We start from the raw sequence: 26,673 nt of genomic DNA on the forward strand, positions 1-26,673 counted from the left end.
CGCGGCTGCGCACTGCCGCGCCGAGCCGCCCGCCGCGGGTGCCCACGGTAGGCGCGGGCAGCGGCAGCCGGGCTGCTGGGGAAGCCGCGGGAGGGGCAGCGGGGTCGCGGGGGTGGGATGTGCTCAGGCCCGTACCGGCGCCCAGCCGGGGCCGCCTCCGGGGTGCCTCGGGGTCCCCGCGGCGCTGCGAGCAGAGCGAGGCCCGTCCGGCGCCCGCCGAGCTCCACGGCCGGGTTGGGTTTCACTGAACACCGGTAAGTTCCAAGCCTGGCGCCTGAATTTCATCCTGGATGTCAGGATTTGGCAGCAGTCTCCGTGCCCTTAATTACTTTGTTCTGACTCTTTCCCAGACACACGAAGGTGCGGGTGAGTTAACTGCTCGGGGACAGCAAGCACTGAGCAGTGGTTTTGTGCAGAACTAGAGGGGAAGGGGGAGCTCTCGGTCCTCAAGCTCACTCACAAGAGGCTTCTAAAGTTCAGTAGGTTTAAACAGAAGTAAATCTCTATGTAAAACTTGCCAGTTAGTTATGACATTCATCTCTGACGCTTATCAATCTGCAGTTTAGTTTGAGAGTGTTCTTTTCCAACGAAACAGTTCTCCTGTCCTTGTAACCCCTTTTCCAGTGCCTTAGGAAAATCAAAGTTTTCTATTCAAAGGTTAAGCTTCATAGGAATTGGATCAAAACTGGAGCAACTGTGGATGTTGGCGTTACTGACTGCTTTGTGTCCCAGCCGTAGGTGCCGGCGGCTGCCCCAGCGATGGACAGCGAGATGCAAAGGGATGGCAGAATCCTGGACCTGATCGATGACGCGTGGAGGGAAGATAAACTGCCGTACGAGGACGTGGCCATCCCTCTGGTAGGTGAAGTGCTGCTTACCAACCTGAGTGAAGACTGGTGTGTTTATCACAGCCCCTTCCAAGAAATGGCACCGAGAGTATGGCTTGTGGCAGAGGGTTCTCGGGAGGGATCCCACTCGCTCTTTTCTTGTCCTAATGTGCCAGTCATTGCTGTGTGCCTAGGAGGATGTTGGGGATGTTTTCTCTCCCTCTGACCAGCTGCCTAGTCTCCTCAGAACTGGAATGCCCTTCCCATTGCAGGGTTCTAGGCTTGGCATCAGGGAGAAGTGGAATTGTCCTTTCTCTGTGCTTCCCACTCACATTACCCGTGTTTGAGGTGGCTTCCCAGTTGCTTTGTAAAACACGGAGGATTGGTTGCATGCTCACAGCTGCAGTTTTGGTTACACTTTATTTCCACTTCCTGAAATTCCATTTTTAAAAGCTAAATGTTTTTCAAACCTCTTCCAAATGAGTCTCTCCCAGATGCAGCCTTGCTGTTGCCAGTCCAATGAACCTACCTGCAGTAGGACTCTTGCTTGAGCTCATCCAGTGTACAGCTTCTTGTGCAGCTACAAGGCCAGCGAAGTGCAGCTGGGGAAAAGCCACCCCTCCCTCATCCCACAAGGCCCAGAGTTGAAGCTTCACATCTTCCACACTGATGCCTTTCCATAGCAATTTTGAATCTCCCTGGGAAGTCAGAGGCACCTGAGCATTCTCCTTGTTCTCCCTGGTATGCAAAAGCCTGGCTCTACAAGCTTTAGCCCTTAGACCAGTGTCTTTTCAGAGAGGGCAAGGAGCGGATACACACCTCCAAAATCCACATATACAGTACACAGGTTTTCCTGCCAAGATTTGGGCCCGAGGGAATGATCTTGAAGAAGTGTGGTTCTCAGATACAACAGCCCAGTCCCCCTTTGCTTGGGATAACCTTTATTAGGCAGGCAGAACATCAAAATTGTTTAGGTTGATAAAGACTTAAAAAAATCATATTATGAACCAGTTCCTTGCTTTTACTCTGTGTCCAAACATTACTGTTTCTCTCCTCACAGCCATTTCTTGAGCTACTTACAGTCACATATAGAGGGCAGCCTCAGAGCAGGGAGCCTCAGCTACTAACAATAGGAAGAAAGGCTTGGCTGTGGGTATAAAAATCCACAGGGATGGAATTGACTCTGATCACTTACTAAACCAGCACAAGTTCGCAGGAGAGTTACTCAGCAGCACTGTAAGGGAGCAAACAGATTGGCTGTGAAGTGGCATTTGAGACTGTCCTGAGCATCTGATGCAGTGCTCAGTGGAGAGATTCCTGGGAACTCAGAAGGCTCCAATTATATGCTGGTTTCAAAACTGAAATATTTAGCTCGTGGTGGGCCCAGAGACCTAGAACTCAGAATTCTTGCCCAAATGGCACCTAGCAGAATAGCACACACTGTGTGGCTGCACCAATACAGCAACACAGAAAACAAACGATACAAGGAAGGGAAATGAAGTCTCAGCTAAGCTATGCCGCCTCCTTACTCTGCTGTGAGCAGCTCTGCATTGCACCTGGTAGGGCTTTCTGACTTCTCCTATTGATACAGCACAGCCACACCCAAGTTCAGCACGTAGACAGGAGGGATTTCTCACCTGCAGTAAGAAAACAACATGTTACAGAACCAGTTGTCTTAATCACAGCTAGAGGAAATGCAGTATCTGCATTCTTGGCAACAGCAGAAGAAACCCTTTGCAAACAAGCAATGCAGTAACTGCATCCTATTGTTAATTATTCTGCATGTTCTCCTTCCTCACTGCATGTAGAGCAGTCTGAGTCTATAGCAAGGCCCCAGGATCCAGGAAAGTAAATTCACCTTCCAGATTTCTGTGAGAAGAACATTGGTGATAAGTGGGCTGGGTAATGTTTTGAAGCAGATCAGTGTCTGGTGTGCAGTGTTCAGGTGCACCCTCTGGTCTCGTTTGTGGATTTCTGTATTTATCCATGTCAAGTCTGAGCAACCTGCTCCTTTCAGGAAGTGTATTACGTGTGTAATGCATTGTTTCTCTGTTCTGTTCTCAGAATGAGCTTCCTGAACCAGAGCAAGACAACGGTGGCACAACCGAGTCTGTGAAAGAACAAGAGATGAAGTGGACAGATTTGGCTCTCCAGTATCTCCATGAAAACATTCCACCTACAGGAAACTAGTGAACTGGTGAGATTTCCTGCAGTGGATGCAGGAATGGAGTATAAAAACATGTCCTTCAGCTCACTGCCACTGTCATACACTTCTCTAAGCAGCGTTTCTGAAGAAGGATTGGATTCAAACAATGGTTCTGCTCACAGTGACCCAGCAGTTTCAAATGCCTGTGTGACAAGTGTGGCATAACAATGGCTTCCTGACACCTCAGACCTAACAGCACAATGTTTCTCATGTAAAATTCCTTCAGATCCTCTGCTAAATTGTTTTGATGTTGATGCCAATTGGGATCTTAAATGTTTTCCACATATGATAAAAGTAGTTTTTACTGTCTCAAGTTGTGATTGATTTCAGAGCTCACAATGGGATCCTTTCTGACTCTGAAGGCTTATGTCCCAAGAAATATTGCTCTGTGTTCTCTGGTTTAGGGTTCAGTCAGTTACCATCTTTAACGAGTGTGTGGCTGAGCAAGGTTGCATGGGGCAGGCATGAAAGGTGGTCAGCAGGATTCAAGAGCTGGAAGTAAACACCAGTAGTTATTGGAAGTCACCTCAGGATTTCATGTGGTGACAGATAGCATTGCCAGTGCTGACATCCAGGGTATGTTTGCCAACCTGCATACTGTAAACAGTCTAATTGATGCTAAAATGGTTGTTACTCAAAATCATTGTCTTTTGAGGGATGACTGACTGAGATTTACAAGGCAGAGCCTGCCAGTCTTAGCACCACCTACTGAACTGACAGCCACTTGGCTGAGCTATCTCAGATGGGAGATGGGAATCTGAGGAAAGTGGTGGGGAAAAGAAACACGTGGGGTTTAGCTTCAGGCAATAAAGTGTTACCTCTTTTTTTTGTGCTGAGAAGAAAGGCAAGGCTCTCTTGATTTCTTTCTCTCATTTTATCTCTGATTCTCAAATGTCTCTTGCAATAGGTAAAAGCCTTCTGTTCATCTTGCATGTTTCACTGTTGGACTGATTCCTTCACACCATTGGCAGAACTTGCTAAGGAGAAAATATTTTGACACAGTTTAGAATAACTGGTAGAGGTGAGAAAGGAACTGAAAGGAAAACAATATTTCAAATGGTTTTCTTTTGCCAGTGCATCAGAAAAAGCACTTTCCTGGAGCTTGCAGCTTCCAGCCTCCACAGGAATTTTTTGCTGTCATTTCTCAATGTTTCTCCTCTTCAAAATAGCAATAAAAACCAACTTTTGCCCATGTGATTAGCAAATGGAATCACAGCACAGCGAGTGTCCTGTGACACTGTGATTGCTGAGTTGCATGAGGACCGAGGGCTCAAGGTGCTTTGAAAAACTCCTGTATCTTGTTGCTGGGTGCAGTCCTCTGAGGTGTAATCTGTGCCTGCACCAGGCAAGCAGCATGCCCTTGTCTGAACAAGAAGGAGCTGTAGCCAGCCAACAAGCAGAGTTAAGGATTAACCCAAGAATTAGCAAAGTCAAGAAGCTCAGTATGTACCACAGAGACTAAAGGAACAGCTATGCAGCTGGGAGCTGAAAGAGTTCAGCTCCACATTGTATCATCACAGGGGAGAAAACAGAGCCTGTGCTTAATGAGGTGTTTCTGCTCCTGCCCACGTTCCTTTTCCCTGGCCTACCGTGGAAGGGTTTGCTAACAAAAGATAAGGCAAAGCTACGACACAGCTGCCACCCCTGTTCTCTCTCACCTCTTTATGATCTCCCCATCGCCCCTCATCTTTCCAGTTTTGCCACTAGATCTTCCAGCTCCAATTTCAGATTTGTTTCCTGCCCCTGACGGTTGTCCTTGCATCTGCCATCTTCTTCCCATCCAGCAGGTAAAAAGCCTTTCTTACTCCAGTTACAGCCGGCTTCATCAGGCTCCAGCAGGTCTGCAGGAAAAATGTGGTGGGGATGCAGATGGACGAGCACTGTGCAAGACAGCGGTTACTTGGCAGCCCAAGGGAGGCCCAGACTGACTCAAAGTGCTCTGGGGAGCTGGAGGGCCATGGGAGGACAGGGATTGTCATGAATACTACCAACGTAGGGCCCTGTGAAACCAAGTGCTGGCCCTGCCCAGATGCTTATCAGGCTTGCAGTGACACCTACATTCTCTGCTGCCTTTTGACATTCTTTGCAAAAGACAAATAGAGGTGCAGTAATTCTCTTCCTTTCAATGTGTGGTCACATTGGTGCTTACAGCATGATACCAAACCACTTGTGTCTTAGATTAGTCATTCCCCAGGGCAAACTATATTTAAAATATGGAAACCTGGTAGAATAGAAGGTGCCCCACCTTTTTAAGAAGAAGCTTTAGTTGTATAACTAAAGACTGGTCTTCATTTCTTGGTTGGTAACTTCCTCCTTGCACCACACCTACTGTTCCTGGCAGGAAAAAAAAAAAGAGAGCAAAGTGTTGACAGAGACAGCAAACACCTGACAAAGAAATTGTGGGATCCTTGAAACCTTTTCCCTGTGGAAGTTCCATGTGGAAGTCCGTATGCTGAGGCTGTGTGCCGTGTTCATCTGCCTTCTGTGTGGGGTGAAAACAGGTAAGAAATCAATCATCTGCTTGGAATGATTTTATCAAATAGAACACGCTTTCTGTGCTTTGCAGAAACAGGAATATGTCTGTCCTCTGCATTACAGTTACTGTATAAGGGTTTTCACTAGCCTTATTTCTTTGGGGAAAGCTAATTAGATTGGTTACATGCAAGCAGTTGGCTCTAAGAGTTCCAATTGTAAAACCAGAGACATTTTTATGATCTTTTCCTCACTTTGCAAATATTTCTCTCCAATAAGTGCTACCCATCAACACTGAAAGTGTCATTAGAAACCTTCAGAGAAGAGTGATTTCTTTGCAGCAGTGTCTTACATGACAGATGTGAAGGAGGAACTACCATTTATGAACAAAAAGCCTCATTTGATATCCTCACAGCCCTATCAAGAATCAACCCGTGTAACAATAAACAAATGTGCTGCCTTGTGTTAGCATACACATGGGAGCAAGTCACGTTATAGCTCTCTGCTTTGTAGGGAAAACAAAGGGGGTTAGAAAAAACACCCAACCACCAGTATTCTTATAAATACTAACTTGTATTGCATCGGGTTCTCTGGAGCAATCTTGGGGTCACACTTGGCTTACTTTGTAAAATATACTGTAGGAAATGTGGTCATAAGAAGTGGGAAAAGAGAACTGTGTGAAAAGGCATGAAAGAAACCCAGGCAGATACTGAAGACCAGTTTAAGAGGTAGAGGGCACACTCTCACTGTGGAGAAGTGAGGCAAATCTTCACTTAACACCACTGGAGAAAGTACTTCAGTAGCACTGCCTGCAGTAAATCCCAATGAGTCTCCCTGGGATTAGTCTCATGGCTGCTACACTCCTCCCTGGGAGTATATCACTTCAGAATAGATACATGTATGTAGCTTTAGAACCAAGTTACTCTGAAGATGCCTCACCAGTGCCTCCAGAGGCTGATCTCAAGCTTGAGACAAAAGATGCCCAGCTCCCATGTAGGAACATGGGTTTTAACAGACCGGTGTGGCCCCTGCTATAGGTGCTGAGATGTCAGAGCTTGATGCCCAGGATATTAGTGTTTGCTGTCCTATTTTATTCATCAGAAAACAGAGCAGAGGAACTGCCTGAAGCTGTTTGGCAAGCCAATGGCTTATTGGGACATTGTTATTGGGACATTGGGTTAATTGCCATATTTATTCACCTTTCCTCAAGGGAAATGGGCTGTTGGACGTGAGTTAAGCACAGTGCCAAGTCCACCTCACTTAATTTGTTTGCAGAGTTAATCTCAATAAGCCTCTTGCTCCATCACAGAAATCCTGTTGCAGTTTCAAAGACACTTCCAGCCATTTGGGTAGGATTCACTGTGCTTATCAGAATGAAGAGCAAAGCCAGGATAACTGGCTGTCCTCCTGTGTCAGCTTTTGTAACACATGGTGGATGAGTCTGGGATATGCACCAGCCTGCCAGAGGAGAAGAAGCTGGCAGGTTTCCCCCCCCACTATTAGCCCTGATCTGATTTTGTTAATCAAAATAGAACAAATCTAACAGACTTGGTGCAGATGTAACAAAGCTTTTTAAACAGTTCCCGTGTAAGGTATTAGCAAATGCCAATCAGCTCTTGAAAAGCTTTTCTTTGCCAGAAGGTTTGGGCTGTGCTGGTGACAAACACAGTGCTCCTCTGGGCAAGTCTCAGCACAATGCAGAAGATACAGAAACAAATTAAGCAACCAGTGCAATCTTGCACCATACAGAAGTCAGGCTTGCCTGGCATTTCTACTTCTGTTACTACAGCTTCAGTGGTGGTAAAGAAGATTAACAATACTATAATTAAAACAATTTCTAGATACCAGTAAAAAAAATGAATCTAATAGTATTTTGTTACGTTGCAGTAGCACTTAGAGGACAGCTGTTGAGTACCACTGTGTCTGCTGGTGTGAATCAGCAAAAATGATAACTTCTCTCTGCTAGTTACTTTGAGATCTCCACGTGAGCAGAGGCTTAGGAGAACTCCTGCTGCTTTTTCTCTGGAGCATCCTGGCTCTCTAAGAAGAAGGTGAGAGCAAGCTGTCGAGCAGACAGCCCCTCAGGTCACCTTTCCTCTCACAAGCAGGACGCAGAGCCACAGTGCCCCGGAGAGCCCTGACTGAAGAACTGCAGAGGCACAACACCCTCAGTTCAAAACTCAAAGGTTTTAACCAATGTTAACTGGGCCTGGCCAAGGTTCATTTTCCACTCCTGTTATTCATGTTTTACCACAAGCTTCATACAGGGACTCCATGGATTTGAAACATTACAATTTATTTCTGAATTTATGGGAGCAATTTAAAATATCCAGTTGGACTTGAATACAACATCCTTTAGCCTATTAACTTTTATTTCTGGAGCTCCAGGGGCTTCTACAGAGTAATTAGCAGAACTATGGCTATTGAGCAGATTGTTTGATGTGCTGGGCATAGAACATTTACATCCTTCTCATGCTGCTGATTTGCACAGGAGGAGAAAAGGGAAAGTTGCTCATTGTAGAAACTGAGAGTTTCATCATTTAGAAATTCCAATGAAGAGAGTATTGGAGATTTGCTAGAGCACAGTTAGCTTGCAGCTGCAGGTTTTCTAAACCCTTCTACCTACTGCACAGGTCTTCACACAACAGAGGTCAGAAAGACATCTCTAGCAACTGCAGTCTGAGTAATTCTTGCAGCCCAGGGCACACGTGTGAGAGAGACATTCTCTCCCACAAGGTTCTTCAATAAGACTATGGGAATTTGGGAAAAAGGATTGGGAGCTGGGAAGAGGCTAGAAAATCTGAGAGGGCCTTCACAAGCAGTGTCTGTCTGGAGACAGTTACTCCATTCCCTGCCAGTGCCCTGTCTGGAGACAGTTACTCCATTCCCTGCCAGTGCCCTGCCCTAACATGAGTCCTCTGCCCCAACACTATGGTGTTGTCTGGGGTTGTTGCAACCCAGGACCCAGCCCAGAGCCTTGTTGAACCTCCACGTGCTGCCTTTTTTCCAACATGGTAAGGACACCTAAGTTTCAGGCTAACCCCACTCACGGACATGATGGAGAGGAAATAAGCAGCCCTGGCTTAGACAGCATGCAACATCTGTTCCTGTGCTGGGCTGGCAGGTAGGAAAGGTGAAAGCAAGCACACTGGTGTTACCTCAGGATTGCCACACTGCTCTTTTCAGATCCTGGGGAGACATGCCCTGCATTCACAGCTCTCAGCATCAGCAATGCTTTGGTAGGAACCGACCTGAAGGTGAAGCTGCTGCTCTACACCAGACAGAACCAAAACTGTGCTGAAGAGCTTAATTCAACAGCCTCCAGGTACCTAGATGTGACCAAGAAAACAACCTTCATCATCCACGGATACCGACTCACAGGCTCTGCCCCTGTCTGGATCCCTGACTTGGTGCATCTTCTGCTTTCTGTAGAAGACATGAATGTGATCCTTGTGGATTGGAACCGGGGAGCAACAACTCTCATCTACAGTAATGCTTCCAGAAACTGCAAAAAAGTTGCTGAGATTCTGAAGAAATTTATTGATGAAATGCTGGTAAGTTGAATGTTCACACTATGACACAGCCATTGGCACATGCTGTGGAAAGGGCCCAAAGAAAGGGTCTGAAAATGCTCCCTTTAAAGAAGCAACTTTCAAGTTAAATGCCTGGGAAGATGAAAATCCTGAAAAGGAATACATTAACTTTTGGAAGTGCAGCTATACTGCAGTGCCAAATTCTACCTCTAGACTCGGTACAATGGCCATTTGTTGCAATATTCAGCTTACACTCTTAAACCCTCACATTTCTGAATAAACAACTCTACAGATATGTTTTCCCATGCACAGAAACTCTACTTCCACTTTTTGTAAGTCCAAAAGTCAGCTTAAGGGTATCAGCTACAGTTTGCAGCTCCTCTGAGCTGTTGCACAGTCAATGACAACACTGTACCATTATGATCATTCTGTCTGGTATCACCTTGTAGGAACCACGTGTGTGCAGCTGGAGTTGTGTGGACCATAAATACCTGCTCCTGTCCACACTTACAGTCACTGTCCCAGGAAAATGCAACCATTGCCTGAACTGTTGTCATTGCAGCTCTTTCAGCTACTGGCCTCAAGCATCAGTGCTGGATGTACTGGGGGACTAGCAAAGGGAGAACATTTACATAGCATGGAATACACCAAGGGAAAGTCTGGGAAAAACAGGGAGGTGATTTTACATTCCTCATCTTGATATTTTTTATGCCTTTCACTTGCTTAAAATCTGTGACCACAAATTGCAGGTTGCTGGAGCATCACTTGCCTCCTTGCACATGATAGGAGTGAGCCTGGGAGCACACATCTCTGGCTTTGTGGGACAGATGTTCCAAGGAACACTTGGAAGAATCACAGGTAAGCCCTTCCCCTGGCAGTCCTCCTGCTTGGAGGGGAGCTGTGGGCTGTGAGCTGCAGGGTGTTGAGCGATGGACACATGGGGGTTCTATTGCAGGCCTTGACCCCGCAGGACCCCTGTACAGAGGAAAGCCGCCGGGGGAGAGGCTCGATCCCACAGACGCACAGTTTGTTGACGTCATTCATTCTGACACTGACGGTATGTGACATTTCTCCTCTTTACCATGACCATAGAATCACAGAAACCCTGAATAGTGGGGGTGGGAAGGGCCCTGCAGAGCTCATCCAGCTCAACCCCCTGCTCAGGCAGGTTCCCCTCGCTCAGGGGGCACAGGAATGTGTCCAGGTGACACATTCCAGGAACCTCCCAAGAAGGAGCCTCCACACCCTCCCTGGGCAGCCTGGGCCAGGGCTCCCTCACCTCAGCACCAAAGGAGCTTCTCCTACTGTTTCAGTAGAACTGCTTGTGTTCCAGCTTATGTCCATTACCCCCATCCTGTCAGTGGGCTACTACACAAAAAAAGTGCTACCCCATCCTCCTGACACCTACCCTTTAGGTACTTGTAAGTGTTGATGGATCTCCCCTCAGTCTTCTCTTCTCCATGCTGAACAGCCTCAGGGTCCACAGCCTTTCCTCCTCACAGAGCTGTTTCAGTCCCCTCAGCATCCTGGGAGCCCTCCACGCACTGGCCTTTCTCCAGCAGTTCTCTGTCCCTCTTGAGCTGGGGAGCCCAGAACTAGACACAGGACTCCAGATGAGGCCTCCCCATGGCAGAGCAGAGGGTGAACAGAACCTCCCTTGACCTGCTGCCCACACTCTTCTTGATACATTGCAGAACTGAGGCAATGCAGACACTAATGGGAAGCAGGGGAAAGCAGGGGCTCTGCTAGGCAGCAGTGCTGGGGCATCCTCGCTCCTTTGGCCCAAGAGAACAGCAGTCTCCTTCCCTGGTGCTCTGTGGCCCTGCTCTGCCCACACTGTCATCAGCACTCCCTTGGGAGCTGCTGGTTTATTTGTTTTGAAACGTGCTGCTGTTTCACAGCAATTCTGGCCTCGTGGCCCATGAAGCACAAGGCCTTGGTCAGTGGTGCAGGAGCGCCCACAGCACACAGCCCCAAGGGAGCAGTTCCACACTGCGGGGTCAGGCTGCCAGCCAGTCACACAGCCCAGTGCCTCACACATCACATCAGCCATCTCTGATCCCAGGGCTCCCTACTTGACGGAATAAACATCCAGCCAGGCCAGCAGTGCCATGCAAACCCTCCAGTCTGCTCCCACTGGCATCCTGCCCCTAGCACTTGACTTTCTCACCTCATTGCTGCTGCTCATCTTCTCCTAGCCCTTCCGAGAACCCAGGCTTCAGCAGCACAGCAATGCCCAGTGTCTCACATCCCTTTTCCTCTCCAACAGGCAGTGACACTAAAAGGCCAAATTTCGTCCTCTCAGGCACACAGAGTTGTTTCTGGTGTTTAATACCATTGCTAAAGTGACATAGCTGGGTCCCAGCCATTTGGCCTGCTGCCTGGATAGATGAATGATGCTAATACTCCTGTACAGGCTGCCATCCTGAGCAAATCAACTAGGTTTTTCTTCTGGGTAGTTTCTTACATTTCCTCCTTCTGCATTTTCCAATTCACTGTTCCCTCCCCACACCCCTGATGTTTTCTTTTCTCAGGACTAGGTTACACAGAAGCACTGGGCCACATAGACTTCTACCCCAATGGTGGGACCGACCAGCCTGGCTGTCCACTGACCATATTTTCTGGTAATTCATTCTACTTTGAATTGCACACACACTGACAAAAGGCTTCCAAGCAGAAAAAGAGGAGAAGACCAGAGAAATGCCATCACTGCTTAGAAAATAGATGGAAAGCATATTCTGGGAAAGCCATGACACAGCAATCCCTTCCCAGCACTGATGTAAGAGGAGTTTGGCTGATGTGCACCAGGCAGGTATATGAGTGAGGGGTGACCTTTCTGCTCTTACTCACAAATTCAAATAGGATTAATTTTTCCACGCAAAAAATTATCAGGTAGATCTGTGGCTTCCTTTTGTTGCTGCATTTAAAAAACTCGTGGTAAAGCACCTTTCTTGTCAGTAAGCAATAGTGCAGTCTGCCTGGTACAGCCCCAATGCAAGAATGCTTTTTTCCTTCCCAGCCCACCTGCACTGGTTTTGTGAAACCTGGGTGAAAAAGATACCTTACAGGAGGAAAGGCAGTAATGCAAACTGAACCCTTATCAGACTGGAGAGAATCTACACAGGAAACCAGCCTGAAACAAAAATCCATAGGAAATGAGGCTTCACCCCTCCTGCAGCAACTCAGCTGACTAGTTATGACTTTCATTTTTAAACCAAAATGGCAAAGCCCTGTGCAATATTCAGCTGTCAGGCCTGTGCTCAGAGAGGAGAGCATCCAAAATGGACCAGGATCCAAAGCTGGATCCTCTGGAACTGCAGTAACAATATGCATAAATGTATTTTTAAAAACAAAGACAAGTAGTAAAGTAGACAAAGGCAGAGCTGAGTGCACTCTGGTGCCCACTCACTGTTCTGCCACAGCCCAGTGCTCCCCAGTGTTCACACTGGTCAGTGACCCTGCTGTGCCCCTTTCTGGCAGGGCATTAATACCCTTCTCCTGCTAACAAAGTCTTTCTTCTCTGTGTATGGTTAAGGACTGCAGTATTTTAAGTGTGACCACCAGAGGTCTGTTCTCCTGTTCATGGCGTCGCTGAAGCAGAGCTGCAACATCACTGGGTACCCGTGTGACTCCTACAGAAAGTACAGGCATGGCAAGTGTACCAGCTGTGAAAGCTTCTGGCCCATGCCATGCCCCATCCTAGGTAAGGAGCCAGGGACCCCTGAACACGTGCATCTGACACAGCTGCCCACCAGTACCGTAATGGGGTGTGTGACAAACGTTTTGCTGAAGGACTAACACACCGTGGTGCTTTGCAAAAGCATGTAAGTTCTTTCCTGGGAGGTTTGTGGGATCGTCCCTCCTTGAGCAAAGGTACACGCTGCAGGCCAGAGGCCTGAGAAGTCATGGCCTAGAATGGAAATCTGCACGTAAAGGATCCAGCAGTGGCCAAAACAAGACTTGGGGTCCTTATACTAAACTCACAGAATCTCAAGGGTTGGAAGGAACCTGGAGAGCTCATCCAGTGCAACCCCCCTGCCAGAGCAGGACCACATAGAGCAGGTCACACAGGAACTCACCCACCTGGGTTTGAACGTCTCCAGAGGGAGACTCCACAGCCCATCTGGGCAGCCCCTGCCAGTGCTCCCTCAGCTCAACAGGGAAGAAATTCTTCCTTACAAATTAACATCAATTAGCTGTGGAGTTTGAGGGACAGGGGCATGCTCTTGCTACAACCCAATCTTTTCTACAAAGCTTTTGGCACCACAGCCCCTCTTGACTCTCAAGGGAATGGCAGGGGGGTGAACAAAGGGTATTCTGCTTGTTTTTGTAACTGCCCCACAGAGATGTCCCAGCCTGGAAACGTCAGCCCAGCTTCAGGCTGCCAGTGTGGAAATGATGCTTTGACATTTCCAGAAATGAACTGGCAAAGCTGAGGCTGCACTGCCAAGTGAAATCCTACATGACCACAGACAGCAGCTATGAACAAAAGACCAACCTTGATAAGTGCTGAACAGAACCAGGCGTATTTAGATACTCAGTTGGCTTTAGTAACACAAGTACAAGACTTACACAAGGACCCATTTGAGTACAGGAGTGTGTGTCACGGGAACATCCTGCAGGTGAATAGCAATATATTACTTCTTAAATACTTGCTTTGTGATTCTCAGCAATTTAGTTGTTTATATCCCTGTGCAGTAACTCTGTTTTCTTTTCAAACTGCCATCTATAGGTTATGATGTCCACAAGTGGAAAGACTATTTAACACAACAGAACCATGCAGGGACAAGCATGTTTTTTGATACAGCAGACAAAGAGCCATTTTGTAGTAAGTGACTAAGCCCTCTGAGATGATTTTTCTTTGTGTATTGCCTCCTCCAGCAACCATTGTTTGAGATGGTTACTTGCTGTTGACACCATGGCCAGAGTTTTAGAAACAAAGCCAGTGGCTGCTGGAATTGTGTCCAGCTGCAGTCTTGCCATTACATCCCTTACCTGCCTGGTGCTGTGAAGGACAACTGCTCGCTAGGGATCTGCAAGAGCAGGCTCACCTTGCTTACAGTGCCAGGAAATTTGTTGAGAACATGCAAATGAAGCATAACAGTGTAGTTCCTAAACTGTGTCTCAAAACAAGACACGTCTCTTGTGCAAGAGGTGTGTGGGAATGATGACAGTCGGGGACGTGCTCTGAGGTGAACAGGTAGAACAGCTACCCTGGCCAAAAATGAAAGGCACAGGGAGAATCTCCCTGGACTGGGCACTGCTGAGGCTGCACCTCAAGTGCTGTGTTCAGTTTTAGGCCTCTCATTAGAAGAAAGACATTTTGGTGCTGCAGCATGACCAGAGCCGGGCAGCAGAGCCAGGGAAGGGGCTGGAGCACAAGAGTGCTAGGGAGGGGCTGAGGGAATGGGAGTGTGAAGCCTGGAGAAGAGGAGGCTGAGAGGAGACAGGAGCACTCTCTGACACTCCCTGACAGGAAGCTGCAGTCAGCTGGAGGTCATGCTCTTCTCTCCAGTAATGAATGACAGGACAAGAGGAAAGGGGCTGGAGTTGCCCCAGGGGATGTAGAGGTTGGAGCTGAGGCAGAACTGTTTCCCTGAGAGGGGTGTGAGCCCCTGTGCCAGGCTGCCCCAGGAGCTGGGGGAGTGCCCAGCCCTGGAGGGACCTGTGGAGCTGAGGTGCTGAGGTCCAGGGCTTAGTGGTGGGCTGGGCAGGGTGAGGGCAGGGCTGGGACTGCAGTAGCTTCAACGGCTTTAACAACCAAAATGATTCTATGATTCTATTCTAATGATTCTTTCCAACCAAAATGATTCTATGATTCTATTCTAATGATTCTTTCCAACCAAAATGATTCTATGAGATGGCCCAGGCAGGGGGGTCAGTGAAAAAAGGTTTCACCCTCATGATGGCCAAAGTAGCAAGCTTTGGGCAGGGACTATGGTCTGAGCTCCAGTGCTGGTAAGCAAGTGACCAGAGTAATTCTGCTCAGATAATTCTGCTCAGTGACAAGGGAAACAAATGAGAGGTACAGGGAACAGAAAGGAAGAGGCTCAGAGGCAGACTGGAGAAAGAAAGGGCACTCTGAAAATGAATGGTGAAAGGCAGCGTGCTGAAAGCTCTACAGAGCCCATCTTGCCTGCCACTTGTGTAACCCTTGCTCTAGTGCTTTCCCACTCACCTCTTACCATTTCTATTAGAAACCTCTGCAAAAGAAGTAGTAGGAGGAAGAAATTTTAGAGTTAAATTGAAGAAGTTGCATCAGACAATGGGAGAAAGATGTAGTGCACCTGCACATCAGGCATCAGCCAGGAACACAGCCCAGCTGGAACGCACAGTGAGCGTGCAGAGTCTAACCACACTCACTTCTTTCCTTACCTCAGTGTATCACTACTTTGTGGATATCACTACGTGGAACAAAGACACCAGAAGAGGCACCTTCAGCATTGTGCTAGCTGATGAAACGGGAAAGAAGGCAGAAGCTAAAGTTAACCCGTAAGTGTGGCCAATCCGATGGTCTGTAAATGTCAGCAAATCACTTGGTACAACTGGACCTGAGAGAAGGCAAGATACCCTCCTCTAATTTCCCTGCTAACACTTGATAGTGTACATGCCTTAGGGCTTTCCTGCAATTTTCACAGACTCTCTCAGTACACACCAACTGACAGCCCAGCCCTTCGGTTTGGGCCCTTCTCCCTCTTCTTAAGGACTTAAGTAGACAATCTTAGCCAGGAGAACGGCTGTCCTAGGCTTCCACTTAAAGCAGGAGGAAAAATATGTCTCCCCCTCTTTCCTTCCCCTTGCAGGACATGTTTCCTTCCAGCTCTGGATGCCCAAGGCAGCTGGGCTGAACCTGGGCCTGAATACGCAACATCCAAATCAATTCATTGCACTTGGAGAGGCAAATCAATGACTGGTATTTAGGTGGACATGCAAAGTCCTGATTGATCTAAACACACTTCAGCCAAACAAGCCCTGCTCAACTAGTTTTCCTAAGTGTCTCTCAGCTATATCTGCTCACACTGGAGCAATCTCATAGCTCCCTGGGGCTGCAGGACAGGACCACCAGCTGTGCTGAGCTGCGACAGCCTGCCTGGCAGCACGCTCATACACACCCCTTGGAAAGATTCAGACTTGCCCTATTTTCAGGCCCTCTAAAATGTCTAAACAAGGCCAGCCATTTTGAGTGTTGCAATCAGGACACACTCGCGGTCACATCTGCACTCTTCACCTCACAAGAGAAACCTTCAACTATGGCCATACAACCAGACAGATAAGGAAGGTGCTTGTTGCGAGCAGCTCTGCTGATTTTGCACCAAGACCAGGGCATATTTCACATGAATCTCAATGTGGAAATGGCCATTCTGTCAAAAAGGACCAAAGTCAAACCCCAGCCCCGTCAGGCTTCACATCTTTAAGCCTGTGCTGCTTTCCTGTGCTGAGGAGATGGCTTAATCTCTATCAATTTTGCTCTAATACTACACTGCATATATTAAAACTGGTGCTATTCCCTTGGTGACTCTCTGACCCTTTGTCTGCTTTATCTTTAGAGAAGCTGCAGCTTTTCAGCAGTACGACCAAATCACTTTGCTAATTGGATTTGACCAGGATTTGGAAAACATAGAAAGAATTTCCTTGACATTTTCCACAGGATCTGTCATTGGCCCCAAATTCAAACTCAGGATCCTCCAAATGAGGTTCCGGTCACTTACAAACCCAGGAAGGTAAGTAGAGGTTTACAAACCATTTCTGTTGTTGCAGACTGGACAGAAGTAAATGAACTTCCCTAGATTCATGACCTGGCTGAGTTTGTCCAGAAGAATCAGATTTATTTCACTTTTAGTAATTCTTGTATATCCACCCTCTGTGAATGCACACAAATCCCAAAGCTGAATACCTACTTGAACACAGAGGTTGTCTTGCTGTACTGAAAATGTATAAAACGTGGTCTGACGTTTTAACCTTTGGTCAGGAAAATTACTTTTGAGAAGCTGCCCAGGCCTGAACTCTGGGCTGAAGGTAAATGCAGCTCTCAGGGAAATACAGATGCCCAGCCCCAAATACACATTTTATAGCCCAGTCAACTTCCATGTCTAGTCAGGCACAGAGATTAATTTACACCTGGAATTCCAGTAACTGGGACATAGCTGGCTGCTATGCCCCAAAGCAATGACTACTGGTCCTACCCATCAGCTTCCCTGAGTTCTAGGGCACTGTTGAAGGATGGGATCTCTACCTGAGCTCAGCAAGCACAGGTCTCCTAGGCTGACCTTGTGTTCAAGGACATCAAGCCATACCACACTTTACATTTGGGTTAAAACAAGACTGCATATCACAGAGTGAGAAGGGTGAAGCAAAAACACAAGGACAAGAGCTGCAGACCGTGTTTCTGTGCAGTTTGTGAAGGAAGGTCTGCTACACTTATCTCAGCCTTGAAATAAGAAGATTTTGTATGTCTAATAAGCAAAGTCCTTCTGCACTTCTCACCACTGACACTCCCTTTCTCCTGTTCTACATCTCCACAGTCACTTTCACCCACAGATCTACATTTAACCTTTACCAAAACACATGCAAATATTGAAATGTTTCATTACAGGCTGTCCAGTCTTCCCTAGGAAGGGCTGCTACAGGCTATGAGCAACGTTTAATGACTATTTGAAATACTATCAGGTAATGAGGGAAGTTCTGCCCTCTTTCCTCGCTGTTGCAGTACTAATGCTCATGTGGCCCCAGGTGAAAGCCTAAGTATCTCCTCTGGTTTCTGGCTGGGCTACCTCTAAGCCAGATCAACACTTAGCCTCAGCTCAGAGTGGTGGCACCAGCCCTAATGCTGACAACCAGGGAACTGGCAAGACCCCCATTTGTGGACAAACAAATGTAGACCAGCTTAAAAGGAACCATGAACTCTGTAGTCAACACTTCAGCTTGCCTACTGGCTTTTGTGTTCTTTTTTCCACAAGGTAAAATGAAAGATAACATAGAACAGAATGAAGTACCGAGGTACCTCTGATGCCGTCTGTAGGTCAACCTCACGGTGGACTTAAAGCTAGTTGTCTTGAGAACACAACTGATTTTATGTAGGCCTCCAGCATGCCAGGAGATTTGACGAGGGGACAATATCAGAAAGGCTAGGTTTTCACTTCTGGCTCATGTTGGCTGTTTCCATGCAGACCACAGCTATGCAGATATGACCTTGTCCTGATGGAGAACACCAAAAAAACCTTCAAGCCCATCCCATGTTGGAGCAGGAGCTGAGACCCGAGTGCGTTACCTCTGAACACCGCAGCCATGGGAGGGCTCACCTGTGAGTTCCTCGGAGCCTTCTGTTGGAGAGCGAGCGCCGGCACGGTGCGGCCGCTGTGTTACCGCGGAGATTCATAAACGAGGCCGCAGAGGTGACAAAAAAATCATGGCACCGTGTGTTTCTGCAGCGTGTCTCTGCAACTGCTGCCGCGGCGGGGCCGGCCCGCGCCCGGCACGGGGGAGCCCGGGGCCGAGCCCTCAGCGGCAGCGCCCGCCCTCCGCCTCACGGCCTCTCACATAGTCCCACCTCCCCTCACGGCCTTGTCCCGCCCCGCCTGCTCCTCCTCCCCGAGTCATGGCCTCCTCCAGCCTTCCCCGGCTCCTCCTCCCCGAGTCATGGCCTCCTCCAGCCTTCCCTGGCTCCTCCTCCCCGAGTCATGGCCTCCTCCAGCCTTCCCCGGCTCCTCCTCCCCGAGTCATGGCCTCCTCCAGCCTTCCCCGGCTCCTCCTCCCCGAGTCATGGCCTCCTCCAGCCTTCCCCGGCTCCTCCTCCCCGAGTCATGGCCTCCTCCAGCCTTCCCCTGCTCCTCCTCCCCTCACGGCCCGTCCCTCCTTCCCCTCCGGCGTCACCGCCCCTCACGGCCTCGTCCCGCCTTTCACATAATGCCACCTCCCCTCACGGCCTCGTCCCGCCCCCGGGCTCCCCCCGCGCCTCCCAGCCCCGTCCCCACCGCCCCCGGGCTCCTCCCGCCCCTCACAGCCTCGTCCCGCCTCTCCTACAGCCTCACCGCCCCTCACGGCCCCGTCCCGCCTCCCCGGGCTCCCCCCGCCCCTCACGGCCTCGTCCCGCCCCCGGGCTCCCACCGCACCTCCCAGCCCCGTCCCCACCGCCCCCGGGCTCCCAGCGCGGCCGCGCCCCGGCCCGGCGCCTGCGCTCGGCCGCGGAGCGCAGCGGGCGCATGGCGGGATGTGGCGGCGGCTGCTCGGGCTGCTGCTCGTCTTTGCGGCCGCCACGGCCGCTCTGTGGCTGCTGTCGGCGCAGCTGGGCGCGGGGCAGGCGCGCAGGTAGGTGCGGGCGGCGCGGGGGGCGAAGCGGGCCGCTCTCCCGGCTCCGCTCCTCAGCCCGCGCTCCTCCTCAGGCCGCTGCGGTTCCCGTCGGACCTGGAGGAGCTGCGGGAGTTGGCCGAGGCGCTGCGGGACTACGAGCGGCAGCACCGGGGCGCGGCGCTGGCCCTCTTCTGCGCGGCTTACCTCTACAAGCAGAGCTTCGCCATCCCCGGCTCCAGCCTCCTGGTACGGCCAAAGCGGGAGGGACGGAGGGGGCCGGGAGGGGAGGCAGGGCGGGAGCCAGCGAACCCCTCGCAGGGACCCTTCGCCCCCCAGCCCAGCCCCGAGCAGGCGCTGCCAGCTGCGGCAGGGGGCAAGGTCGGTGTCTTGCTGGGCGAGTGACAGGCGCAGGCGGGTGCCCCCGATGCCCTGGAGAGGCTGAGGGCAGCCAGGCCGAGGGGACGGGCCCGTGTGTCCCCGGGCGCTCACTCGGTGCTGTGTCCCGGCAGAACGTCCTGGCAGGAGCGCTCTTTGGGCCGTGGACTGGGCTGGTGCTGTGCTCGGCCCTAACGTCTGTGGGAGCGACCCTCTGCTACCTGCTGTCTGCCGCCTTTGGAAAGCAGTTTGTCGTCAGCTACTTCCCTGATAAAGTGGCTCTGCTGCAAAGAAAGGTGAGAAGAGGCTGGGTGCTGCAGACACCCAGAGGGCCCCTGGGCGATTAGTAAAAAACTGAACGCCTGCAGGGGATGCAGCAGGTCAGTTCAAGGCCTCTGACACAACCTGCTCTCCTGAGAGCAAGCCCCAGGTCCCCAGGAAAAGCAGAAGTGAGACAGTGGATTGATGGCCAAGGCCCTGTGCTCCAGAACTGCCTCCACACATCCTGTGCTGTGTTGTACAGCTGGAGGCGGATCTGCTGTTGATTTCCCAATGTCTCATTTGGGTTAGATCTCATTCTCACTGCTTGCATGGAGGGGGCTGGCTCAGCATCAGGCTCCCAGACATACATCAGTTCTGACGTTACACTGCGCCGCGTTAGAATAAACCTTCCCTTTCCTCATTGAGATGTTATCTGAAGAGCAGAAATCATTGGGAATGTTTCTCTTGGCAGGTAGAAGAGAACAGGAGCTGCTTACTTTTCTTCTTGTTGTTCCTGAGGCTGTTTCCTATGACGCCAAACTGGTTTCTGAATCTCTCAGCTCCTATTTTAAACATCCCCATCTCCCAGTTCTTCTTCTCTGTTCTCATAGGTAAGGCCTGGGGAGATGTGTTGAGTGGGCAGCATGACATTGCCTCTCTCCTACTCAGCAAGCCCTGGGCAGGCAGAGCAAAGCCTGAGCTGGGGCAGCAGAGGTGACTCTGACCTATTTACCTCTTTGCCTTCACACGTGCATCACCCATGCAGCAACGTTTTCAATCACAGCCTGTTGTGTCTATGTGAACGCAGACCCTTGTGCCCCAGCCTTGGGCAAGGGCACCCTGGAGCTAATTTTACACAGAGGGGGATTCTAACAGGCTTTTTCCTGCTCTGATTCTTTCAGGTCTTACACCCTATAATTTCATCTGTGTGCAGACAGGAGCCATTCTGTCACAAATCACCTCTTTGGATGCTATCTTCTCCTGGGACACGCTGCTCAAACTGCTTGCAATGGCTGTGGCAGCATTGATACCAGGGACCCTCATCAAGAAATACAGCAAGAAGCACTTAAAGCTGGATGGAGACAAGCACACTCAGTTACTCAATGGCAAAAAGAGCTCGTGAGGACTCAGGTGCTGTTCCAGCAGGTTCCATTCTGCATGCTCTGTGCCACTGTGGACCAAGAACCACGACAAGTGCAGTTTTTAATGATCCTTCTCATCTCTGAGGAGTGTAAAGATCTGATTTGTAATGAATGTTTTGACTGTGCAGGTGTCTGCACAGAGAGCACTATCCCGGGCCTTTGTGAATGCTTCTGGTAGCTGCCTGTTTTGTCTCCCCTGTGCCTGAGGGTGTTGCCAGGACAAACGTGGGGATGGCAAATCAGAACCTCTTAGCCCCTCTGAGTTCTTGAACAGCGATGGCCCTCCCAGCCCAAGTCACAGGCTTCCCACCCAGGGCAGCTTTTGGGAGCCCAGCTAGGCTGGAGGCTGGGACTGATGGGGCAGCAGAGAGCTGCTGCTGGCTCTGAGAGCACGCAGGCTGGGTTCCTGCCCCCTCTCATCCCCAACGCCTGGGCTGTTTTTCAGCACAGCTCTGGCAGCAGTGTTTCCCAGGTTTAGGCAGGCCCTATTCTGGCCCTGCCCTCTGCAAACTCTGCAAACAGCATTTTTGGCTTACAATGACAAGCTCTCTCCTTCTGTGCTGCTGGGGGTAGTACAAGCGCCCAGATGAAAAAGAAAGATGGTTCAGAGTCCCTGCACGTTCTCTAGGAGAGCTGCATGGTTGTAAAAGACCCTTCCTCTGTCCTCTGATGTTCCATGAGTGCACACAGCAGCGAAATCATTCACCAGCTGCCAGCTCAGAGCTACCTGTATGTATCACTCAGGTCAGAACACACAAGATTGTTGTTGAGGCCTCTCCGGGGCTGCTCCTCCCCACAAAGACTAAAAAGAAAGGAACGGATGTGATTTGGCCTTGAGAAGCACCTTTAACCCTACACATCTGCTAATGTGTAACTTGAAGGTTTCCAAATAAGCAGACAAGGTCTGTCCGTGGTGCTGGAGCCCAGCAGCCCCCAGGGATGATCCTGTGCTCCTGGGTTTTTGGTGTGTGGACCTCCTTGTGCTCTCCCTCAGTTTGCCATTGGGAGGAGGCAGATGAGACACCCTGCAACACTCAGGGAAGCTGACAAGAGTGAATGCTTCAGCCCTTTTAGCACCTTCTCCAGCAGCAGGGTTGGAACTGAGTGGGACAGCAGGGTTACCAGGAGAGGTCACAGTTGCAGATCCAATTCCCCAGCTCAATAATGCAAAAAATCATTTGACAAGAGCAAAAGTCAATGCCTGGGGTCACCTGGGTGCTTGGTTGGCTGTGTGTGCCTAACCCAGCTTGCACCCTCCTGCTGGGAGCTCCCAGTAATTCCAGTGCAGAGACAGGTATCAACAAGCTGCTTGTTAATATCCTACTAGTTATTAACAGGCTTAGTGACATGATTCCAAAGAACATGAGAAACCATTCCCAGATGACCAGACCAGCCTAAGAAGCATTGAAGTACACTGGCTTTTATTCCATGCATTGTTTGCTTTGATAGTCATTCTTGTTTCCATCACTGTACACTGTTCAATACAAAAAGAAAATAATCAAGTTTGTCTCAGGAATCTGCAGAGCAGGGAGGAGAGAGAGAGATGAACACTACTGGACAGGGCCAGGATGAAATGGCTACTTAACACGACAGTAGGGAAAGGCAACATTCAGCTCTGGGAGAAAATCTAGGCTAGTGTTGAGGAGCTGTCAGCAGCCACGAGAGCTGGGCTGGGGTAGGTGGGATGCTGAAGAGGGAACTTCTGCCCTGCAAAGGGGGGTTGCTGCCAGGAGGAAGGAGGCCCTTTCACATCCCTGTCCAACCCATACCTTGCCAGGAGAAGAAGGGTGAGGAGCTCCAGCTCCATACAGCAACGTGGAGATCCCCCTCTGTGTGCAATTCTGGGGGAGAGGGGGCACTATGGAAAATGCCCCCTGCAGAACTGCCAGCACCCATCCTGGTGCTGAACCACTCCTGCCCCACACAGCCGAGGGCAGGGGGTGCAGGAGGCGGCTGTGGTGACACCTCCCTGGGCACAGGGGTTGGGTTTAGGTGAGGGCAGCCCCACTGGCAGTCCCACAGGGATGCTGCATAGTAGAGGAGCAATCTGGGTGTGTAAAGAAACCAGAGCTGCAAATGCGCTGAAGGGCTGAGATCTGCTTTGCCAGGCTGCACGAGGGGCCAGCACGTCCCTGGGGCAAGGAGGAGGAGGAATCAGCACATCTCTAGCTCAACTGGGCGAGAAGGCTCCCAAAATCCCAGCCATCAAAGCTGCTGTGCTTCTCTGCAGGTCCAAGGGAGCTTCATCACACGGGGGAGGAGCTTTAAGCAGAGACCACAGGCACCAAAACCCCTCTGGGATGTTTTTGTTAGGGACTGAATCACAGCAGGGCCTGCATAGAGACTCTGGAGGCAGCTCTGCATGGGGCTGTGGCCAGTGGGCACTGCAGGGCCCTGGCCTGGGCTGACTGGCACTGCCCACAGGCAGCCACCAGCCCTGCGTGGGATGCCTGCCAGGCCCCAGAGACACTGGCTCTCCAGAGGCCTCTGCTGGGGGGGACGTGGATGGGAGTTTTCAACCTCTCTTTAAGTATCAGTTTGGTCTTTGTGTATGTGACATGCACACACTTCTCCACTGCTGAATTCCTGCACCCCAGCCTCCAGCCTCCTGAGTAACCATCTGCGCTACCCCTTCTGCACCAAAACCCCTCTCACACCGCAACAGCAAAGCCATCTCTGGCCCTGGCACCTCCTCCTGCTGCTGGCCAAGAGTCAGAGAACATTGGGGAAGAGAAACAAGGCATGGGAAGAGAGAATAAACAAGAAACAAGCCAGGAAAGAGCTTCACTCCCCACAGCATTCTGTCTCCACCCAGAGCTGAGTATTGCTGCTGCAGGCAGGGGCGAGCTGGTTGCTGTTTGGTCCTGCGTGGGTGACCCACCCTGGGGATCCACTGCTGGCCACCCCTCACCTCATACCTGCTGCCCAGAGCAATGGCACTCCTCTCCATGGGTCCTTTTGGATGCTCTTGCTGAGGAAGGGAGAATCTCATGACAGTTACTCACTTTGTGATCAACTCAAAAGCACTCCCTGATCACCAGCTCAGGGACAACCAACTCTACTGGCAACACCAGCAACAGGGAGGAACAGCCCAGGGGGCTGCCTGCATCCAGCCCTGCAGCTGGGACCCGAGAGGCAGCACCTCAGAGCAGCTCTGATCCCACTGGGGAGGAGGTAACACCACACAGACAGATTGCAATTGTGCTAACAGGGTGAAGCCAACCTTCTGATCTACAGAAATGATAATAAATAATAAAATAACATCATAACTTAAGATCTGTGTGTAGTCCAGCTACAGAAATTGAAAAAATACGGGATAATTTAACTCATACAATACTGCTCTCTGGAGAAGTAAGACATCTTTCCTTCATTTTGCCATCAGGCTATAAATTACCACAGTTTCAATCCAAACTCAATAGTTTAACATAATAATGTAAACAAACAAAGCAACAGAAGTACCTGTCCGTGGTCCACTCCTGCTGTTCACCTCAGGCTGCTGTGCCAGTCTGCAGAGCAGTGCCCGCTCCCGGGGGCAGAGGGAAAGCTCTCGCAGGGGGACGTCAACTAGGGGGCAAGGGGGGGCTGTGGGAAGGGGGACAACGTGCTCTAGCGTTTTGTTCTCTTTAAATATTGATTTAGAAGAGTAGTGTTTGAAGGGAAGGCACTATGAGTTCTATCAGAAAACCATGTTGTTCTCCTCTGCCACCGCCACAAGCCAGGACTATCCTCACTCCCACCTGCAGAGTTTCAGCTTGAAGGAGAAACAGAGGCCTCGGGGTCGCACCCGAGACGCGGCTGTGCCACAGCCACCATCGAGATTCCCTGCTGCAACCTGCTTTTGCACAAAGCCTCACAGGCAGCTCTTAATGCTTTCGAGAATGTACAGTGACTACGGAGACAGAGCAGGGCTGATGCTCCCCTCCAGGCCAGTGATTCCCAGTCTTCCCCCTCAACACACAGCTCTCTGCTGGTTCTCGACGCTGTGGAAGGTGAGAGACTGCTTCTCCAAGTTCAGCACAGGTGCCTCCAGTGTCCTCCCCATGAGAGGGCTCAGGCTCTGCAGAATGTGCTTTCCACCATTTGCAAGTTCTTGCTTTTCCAACACTGGTTTGATTGACTTCTTTTGAGTGACTGAAACAGACAGGAGGTAAGAGGAGGAAGTAAACTGGGAAATGGCACACTGCATCTGAGAAAGGTCTCCCTGCTCAGCCGGAGATGGACACTGCCAGGGTTGAAGCAAGGACGATGGTAAGAAGTGCTCTTGTACCAATTCTCGAGGACAAGGTTAGAATACATTTGCAGGATCTCACAACAAAATGCTGCTTTATAAAAAAAACAAAAAAAGAAACAAAAAATCCTGGAAAGAAACCCCACCATTACATTCCTGGGGATGCATCGACTCAGAAGACCCTGGATGTTAGCACCTCGGCACCAATTTTCTCCAGGAACATGTCCACCTTCTGATTAAAAATGACCCAGCTGGTTATACTGAATGCTCTTTTTGTTCACAGGTTACCCTACAGTAAGGTCTTTTTATGCTTCCTCATTTGATAAGACTTGAGTGGTTTAGTGTTCTTGATCTGTTCTCCAGTCTTCAGGGCCACGAGGCCTGGTCCCCTGTGAAAGCAGCGAGAGAATCCTCCCCGTGTTGCGCACACAGCTGTCCAGGCAGGACTCCCAGGATGGTTCTCTGTCATGTGCTTGCTTTCTCAACTGATTTTTTTTGTGTGTGTTTTTGTTTTTTTTTTTTGCAACAAGTCTGTGTGTCTATAAATACAATCCACTCTTTACAGTAAAAAGTGTTAAAATGTCAAAAAAATAAATATCCATGTTACAGTAACTAGATTATTCAATAAAATACATCCCTGCCATTCTTGATTGAAATGCTCAAAGAGAATTAATTTCATTTGGACATTTTTCCAGAGATTCGGGTTATTGCAAATCACTCCTGGGGTGGGAAGGAGAAGCATCTTCTCTTCCTGTAAAGTGTGATGAAGGGGAATGAAGTGGAATCTCAGGGAAATCAAACTGCCGGTCTCGGGAAGCTTTGGGGGAGATCTGTATTACCAAGTAGCGGAGCTGCAGGGCTTATTGGTCCTGACTGTGGCATCAGAACACTCCCCTTCAGAAGAGTCACAGTCTGATTCTCCAAACTGTGCTTGGTTCTGCAAAGCAAAAAGAAAGGAGAAGACTTGAGCAATGTTCCTGCACTGCAGATCAGCCACACCATCCCAGTCCCTCACGGCAGCCAGGCGAAGGGCAGTACCGGCAGACGAGAGGGTGGCAGCACACAGGAGACAGCAGCAGCACACTACCATCCTACCAGGGGGCACTTGTGTCCCCTCAACAAGGAGGCAGGAGAAAAAGCAGCTGGCCAGTGCATGACCAAATAGCCAGAGCTGTGAGAAGTCAGGGCAGCAGGTTCTGTGCTGCCCTTCCCAGACACTTGACAGTAAGGGAGAGAAAACAACTCCAGTTTCGTCAGCAAGGCTGCTGATGGGCAGGCTTGAGGCAGACAGTTTATATCCATTCTGTTTCATTATCTGCTTTATGGGCAATTTTTTATCCCA

At 50.0% G+C, this 26,673-nt stretch overlaps 4 protein-coding genes and 1 long non-coding RNA gene across 10 annotated transcripts in view; 3 read left to right on the top strand and 2 right to left on the bottom strand.

The window, feature by feature from the left end:
- The first annotated feature begins 6 nt into the window (after nucleotides 1-6).
- Nucleotides 7-3,342, top strand: ANAPC13 (anaphase promoting complex subunit 13). Of its 2 annotated transcripts, none has more exons than XM_062005519.1 (3): nucleotides 7-47; nucleotides 733-858; nucleotides 2,892-3,342. In XM_062005519.1, the coding sequence occupies exons 2-3, from the start codon at nucleotides 760-762 to the stop codon at nucleotides 3,015-3,017; spliced, it is 225 nt and encodes a 74-aa protein (XP_061861503.1). In that variant the 5' UTR covers nucleotides 7-47; nucleotides 733-759; the 3' UTR covers nucleotides 3,018-3,342. The 2 variants fall into 2 exon arrangements, with proteins under 2 accessions (XP_061861503.1, XP_061861502.1); XM_062005518.1 differs by lacking the exon at nucleotides 7-47 and adding an exon at nucleotides 123-254.
- On the bottom strand, nucleotides 1,760-18,549 carry LOC133626430 (uncharacterized). Of its 2 annotated transcripts, XR_009819509.1 has the most exons (6): nucleotides 18,338-18,549; nucleotides 18,040-18,233; nucleotides 5,279-5,367; nucleotides 4,692-4,874; nucleotides 3,852-4,010; nucleotides 1,760-2,464 (listed from the first exon to the last, which is right to left on the bottom strand). It is a non-coding gene; the product is annotated as an uncharacterized LOC133626430 (long non-coding RNA). The 2 variants fall into 2 exon arrangements; XR_009819508.1 differs by lacking the exon at nucleotides 18,040-18,233.
- Nucleotides 5,483-18,362, top strand: LOC104550794 (lipase member H). Its single transcript, XM_010195656.2, has 10 exons — nucleotides 5,483-5,534; nucleotides 8,692-9,059; nucleotides 9,788-9,896; nucleotides 9,994-10,095; nucleotides 11,573-11,662; nucleotides 12,574-12,741; nucleotides 13,771-13,866; nucleotides 15,419-15,530; nucleotides 16,586-16,759; nucleotides 18,206-18,362. Exons 1-10 carry the CDS (start codon nucleotides 5,483-5,485, stop codon nucleotides 18,288-18,290), a joined length of 1,356 nt encoding a protein of 451 aa, XP_010193958.2. The 3' UTR covers nucleotides 18,291-18,362.
- Nucleotides 18,550-19,216: 667 nt separating the features above from the next.
- Nucleotides 19,217-21,252, top strand: TMEM41A (transmembrane protein 41A). Its single transcript, XM_062005529.1, has 5 exons — nucleotides 19,217-19,343; nucleotides 19,418-19,571; nucleotides 19,835-19,996; nucleotides 20,434-20,572; nucleotides 20,864-21,252. The coding sequence occupies exons 1-5, from the start codon at nucleotides 19,246-19,248 to the stop codon at nucleotides 21,082-21,084; spliced, it is 774 nt and encodes a 257-aa protein (XP_061861513.1). The 5' UTR covers nucleotides 19,217-19,245; the 3' UTR covers nucleotides 21,085-21,252.
- Nucleotides 21,253-22,537: 1,285 nt separating this feature from the next.
- Nucleotides 22,538-26,673, bottom strand: part of MAP3K13 (mitogen-activated protein kinase kinase kinase 13) — an 80,090-nt gene continuing 75,954 nt past the window's right edge. For 3 of the 4 annotated variants that reach the window (XM_062005525.1, XM_062005526.1, XM_062005527.1), the window contains 2 exons: nucleotides 26,171-26,268; nucleotides 22,538-26,082 (listed from right to left, as the gene is read on the bottom strand). In XM_062005525.1, the coding sequence (XP_061861509.1) occupies nucleotides 26,046-26,082; nucleotides 26,171-26,268 (135 nt within the window). In that variant the 3' untranslated portion in view covers nucleotides 22,538-26,045. Of the gene's footprint in view, nucleotides 26,269-26,673 lie in introns of all 4 variants that reach the window. The other variant, XM_062005528.1, reaches the window with a different exon arrangement.

The sequence above is a fragment of the Colius striatus genome, chromosome 12, assembly GCF_028858725.1.
Source record: "Colius striatus isolate bColStr4 chromosome 12, bColStr4.1.hap1, whole genome shotgun sequence".
Classification (NCBI taxonomy): Eukaryota; Metazoa; Chordata; class Aves; order Coliiformes; family Coliidae; genus Colius; species Colius striatus.

Excerpts from the sequence above, each read along its gene's own strand:
- ANAPC13 (XM_062005519.1), top strand. The coding sequence starts at position 760 with ATGGACAGCGAGATGCAAAGGGATGGCAGAATCCTGGACCTGATCGAT. Across the intron at positions 859-2,891 it reads AGGACGTGGCCATCCCTCTG|AATGAGCTTCCTGAACCAGA; the intron begins GTAGGTGAAGTG and ends TTCTGTTCTCAG.
- LOC104550794 (XM_010195656.2), top strand. The coding sequence starts at position 5,483 with ATGCTGAGGCTGTGTGCCGTGTTCATCTGCCTTCTGTGTGGGGTGAAA. Across the intron at positions 9,897-9,993 it reads AACACTTGGAAGAATCACAG|GCCTTGACCCCGCAGGACCC; the intron begins GTAAGCCCTTCC and ends GTTCTATTGCAG. Across the intron at positions 12,742-13,770 it reads CATGCCATGCCCCATCCTAG|GTTATGATGTCCACAAGTGG; the intron begins GTAAGGAGCCAG and ends TGCCATCTATAG.
- TMEM41A (XM_062005529.1), top strand. The coding sequence starts at position 19,246 with ATGTGGCGGCGGCTGCTCGGGCTGCTGCTCGTCTTTGCGGCCGCCACG. Across the intron at positions 19,344-19,417 it reads GGCGCGGGGCAGGCGCGCAG|GCCGCTGCGGTTCCCGTCGG; the intron begins GTAGGTGCGGGC and ends GCTCCTCCTCAG. Across the intron at positions 20,573-20,863 it reads CTTCTTCTCTGTTCTCATAG|GTCTTACACCCTATAATTTC; the intron begins GTAAGGCCTGGG and ends TGATTCTTTCAG.